This window comes from Danio rerio, chromosome 16 (genome assembly GCF_049306965.1).
Source record: "Danio rerio strain Tuebingen ecotype United States chromosome 16, GRCz12tu, whole genome shotgun sequence".
Classification (NCBI taxonomy): Eukaryota; Metazoa; Chordata; class Actinopteri; order Cypriniformes; family Danionidae; genus Danio; species Danio rerio.
Genome location: NC_133191.1, coordinates 46,722,501 through 46,725,000, shown reverse-complemented (window position 1 = coordinate 46,725,000; position 2,500 = coordinate 46,722,501). Strand labels below are relative to the sequence as shown.

Below are 2,500 nucleotides of genomic sequence, written 5' to 3'. Positions count from 1 at the left end.
ATACTCTAATAGTTCAAAAGGTTTGTAGTGTTTTTTCTTTAAACTACAGACACACTTTTGGGGGTTTTACATTAAAAAAACTATTCCTTAATTCAAGTTTTTGTATTAACCTAATGTTATTTATTGGAAAAGTTTTTTTTTATACATACAGTAAGTGTAAATGTACTAAATGTAAACCAAATTTTGTATTTTTTAAATGAGAATTGGATCTGTACTTTTTGTACTTCTCATAACAAGAAAGCAATTAAAACTTCTAAAACATGCGCTTTAATATTCTGCTTTAATTTGTGTTCTTTTTTCATTTGCCCTCTCTCTCCTTTTTAATTTTCATTTTTTTCTTTCTCACTACCCTTTCCTTTGCCATATCATTGTAGCACTTCTTTAAATACATTGTCGTTCTCTTTTTGTGCAAAAAATAATATTTTCATTGTTTGTATTATACTTATTCTTCTGTATTTTCATTGTAATTGCCTGTTATTGCAAAACAAAAGAAAAATGTTCCAACAGCAAAACAGCACATAAAACACTATGTACGTGAAATAATACAAACAGTGGGATCCTTGTTTATTTTTTTGGCCAACAAATTGCATAAAGCTGCACATTTAATATGTTGTTTATTCATTTTCAGATACAAAACTTGGTGGAACGCCTTAAGAGTTTGGGACATTTATTTTTGAACATTTTAGGGCATTTTGACAAAACCGTGATAATATTAATAACTAGGATAAATTTGGTACCTACAATTATGATTTGAACTATTCACAATATTATTTTGTTGTATACAGACACAATATTTGTACGATTAGCCATCATATCTCATTCTACAATGAAAATTATTTTTTAATTTTTCTTACATATGCATCTTATCTTTTTTGGCATATTTGGATGAAAAGTACATTGCAATTGGAAATAATGAGCGTTATTTATTTACTCTATTCAGGAATCAGAAACACTGTTCTAGTCATTGTTTTCTTGTGCAGGTCTCAGAGTTGGGTCTTGAGTCGGAACTCTTGCCAATTACGAGTGATCATTTGGCATCTCAGAACCGCTTCTTGTATGTTAAAGGACAGCTGCACAAGATGCCTTCAGGACTTGGGTGAGAAAACGTTACTGTTAAGGCCTCTTCACACCAAAGCACGATAGCTATTAATATAAACATAATGTTGAATTTATTAGCGTCAACATTGCTGAATGATAAAAATATGTTTATTTTTATTAATGTTTTTTATTTAGCATTACCCTCTTGTAACCAGCCAGTGTGCTACTATCATATCTGACCAGTCAATCTTTATTTGATTTAAATATATATTTATCTAATTAAGTAACATTAGTGATCATAATCAGTGTAGTGGAACAAAAACCACAAACTATTTTCCCCAACATTTTCAATGAGGAGACACAAAGAATTCCCGAGGTACTTTTATTTTTATACTTTAATTTGGCAGCTTGGCTAGCACAACTTCCATGCATTTTTATATTTATTTTCTATTGTATAACCTGTTGTTTTCTAAATAGTACTATTATCTAAAATAATAATAGCCATTATGTTTAAATAATCTTTGAAAAAACATCTTAAAATCAAGCAGAGCTTTTTCTTAATGTTATGCTTTAAATTGCACTATCCTTTTATGATTTAGTAGATTCTGACTAAGAGTTTAGTCAAAATATTAGCAAATATTTAGTCGAAATATGAGACAATTGACCTCAAATTGATCCCTACAATATTGTTTCTCTACATTTTTGTCCTTTAAAGTTGTTGTTTGTTCTGTTGTTTTACATTTTCAAAATTAAAAAAAAAATCTAACTTTATAGTTATCCTTCTTGGTGAGAACAGACATTTACCTGTTTAAAATATTAAATAATTCTCATCTATTTGTACTTTTTTTTAGTGGGGTTCTCCGCACCATCCCTCCTTTCTCCCGTCCTATAATCCAGAGTGTTTTGAAGGAGTTAGTGATCAGTAAAGGGACAGAAGAGGACGAATCTGTGCATGCATTTGTGTCCAGACGGCTGGGCTCTGAGGTGAGAACTAGCAAATATGCTCAATGACCTGTTAATCCATCCCTGTCATCCTTGTGCTACTGTACGTATGAAGCTTTTTGCTGCCAGCATAAATCAGTCTCAAATGTGAAGCGACAGAGAGATATTTACCCACCTTAATGTGTGTGTGCAGCTGGCAGATATAGCCATAGACTGCCTGTGTAGAGGAGTGTTTGCTGGAGACAGCAGACAGTTGAGTGTGCGCTCCTGCTTTCCTCCTCTTTATGAAGCAGAGCAGGCACGCGGGTCCATCGTGCTGGGCATGCTGATGGGTTCAGGTGAGAGGCCTTTTCGGCTGTTTTTTCTGTTCAGTGACACCCCCAGTGTATAATAATTTTTTTTATCATCGATTTATATGCACTTCTATGAGAAGCAATAAGATAAATAAACATTTTGAAAACATATACAGTTGAAGTCAAAGTTATTAGCTATCCTATGAATTTTTTAATCTTTTAAAAGT

General features: G+C 32.2%; 1 protein-coding gene across 1 annotated transcript in view; it reads left to right on the top strand.

Annotated features, from left to right (window-relative positions):
* Positions 1-2,500, top strand: part of ppox (protoporphyrinogen oxidase) — a 20,818-nt gene that overhangs the window by 8,033 nt on the left and 10,285 nt on the right. The window contains exons 4-6 of the mRNA NM_001039979.2: positions 981-1,096; positions 1,890-2,022; positions 2,174-2,318. Of these exons, the coding sequence (NP_001035068.2) occupies positions 981-1,096; positions 1,890-2,022; positions 2,174-2,318 (394 nt within the window). The remainder of the gene's footprint in view (positions 1-980; positions 1,097-1,889; positions 2,023-2,173; positions 2,319-2,500) is intronic.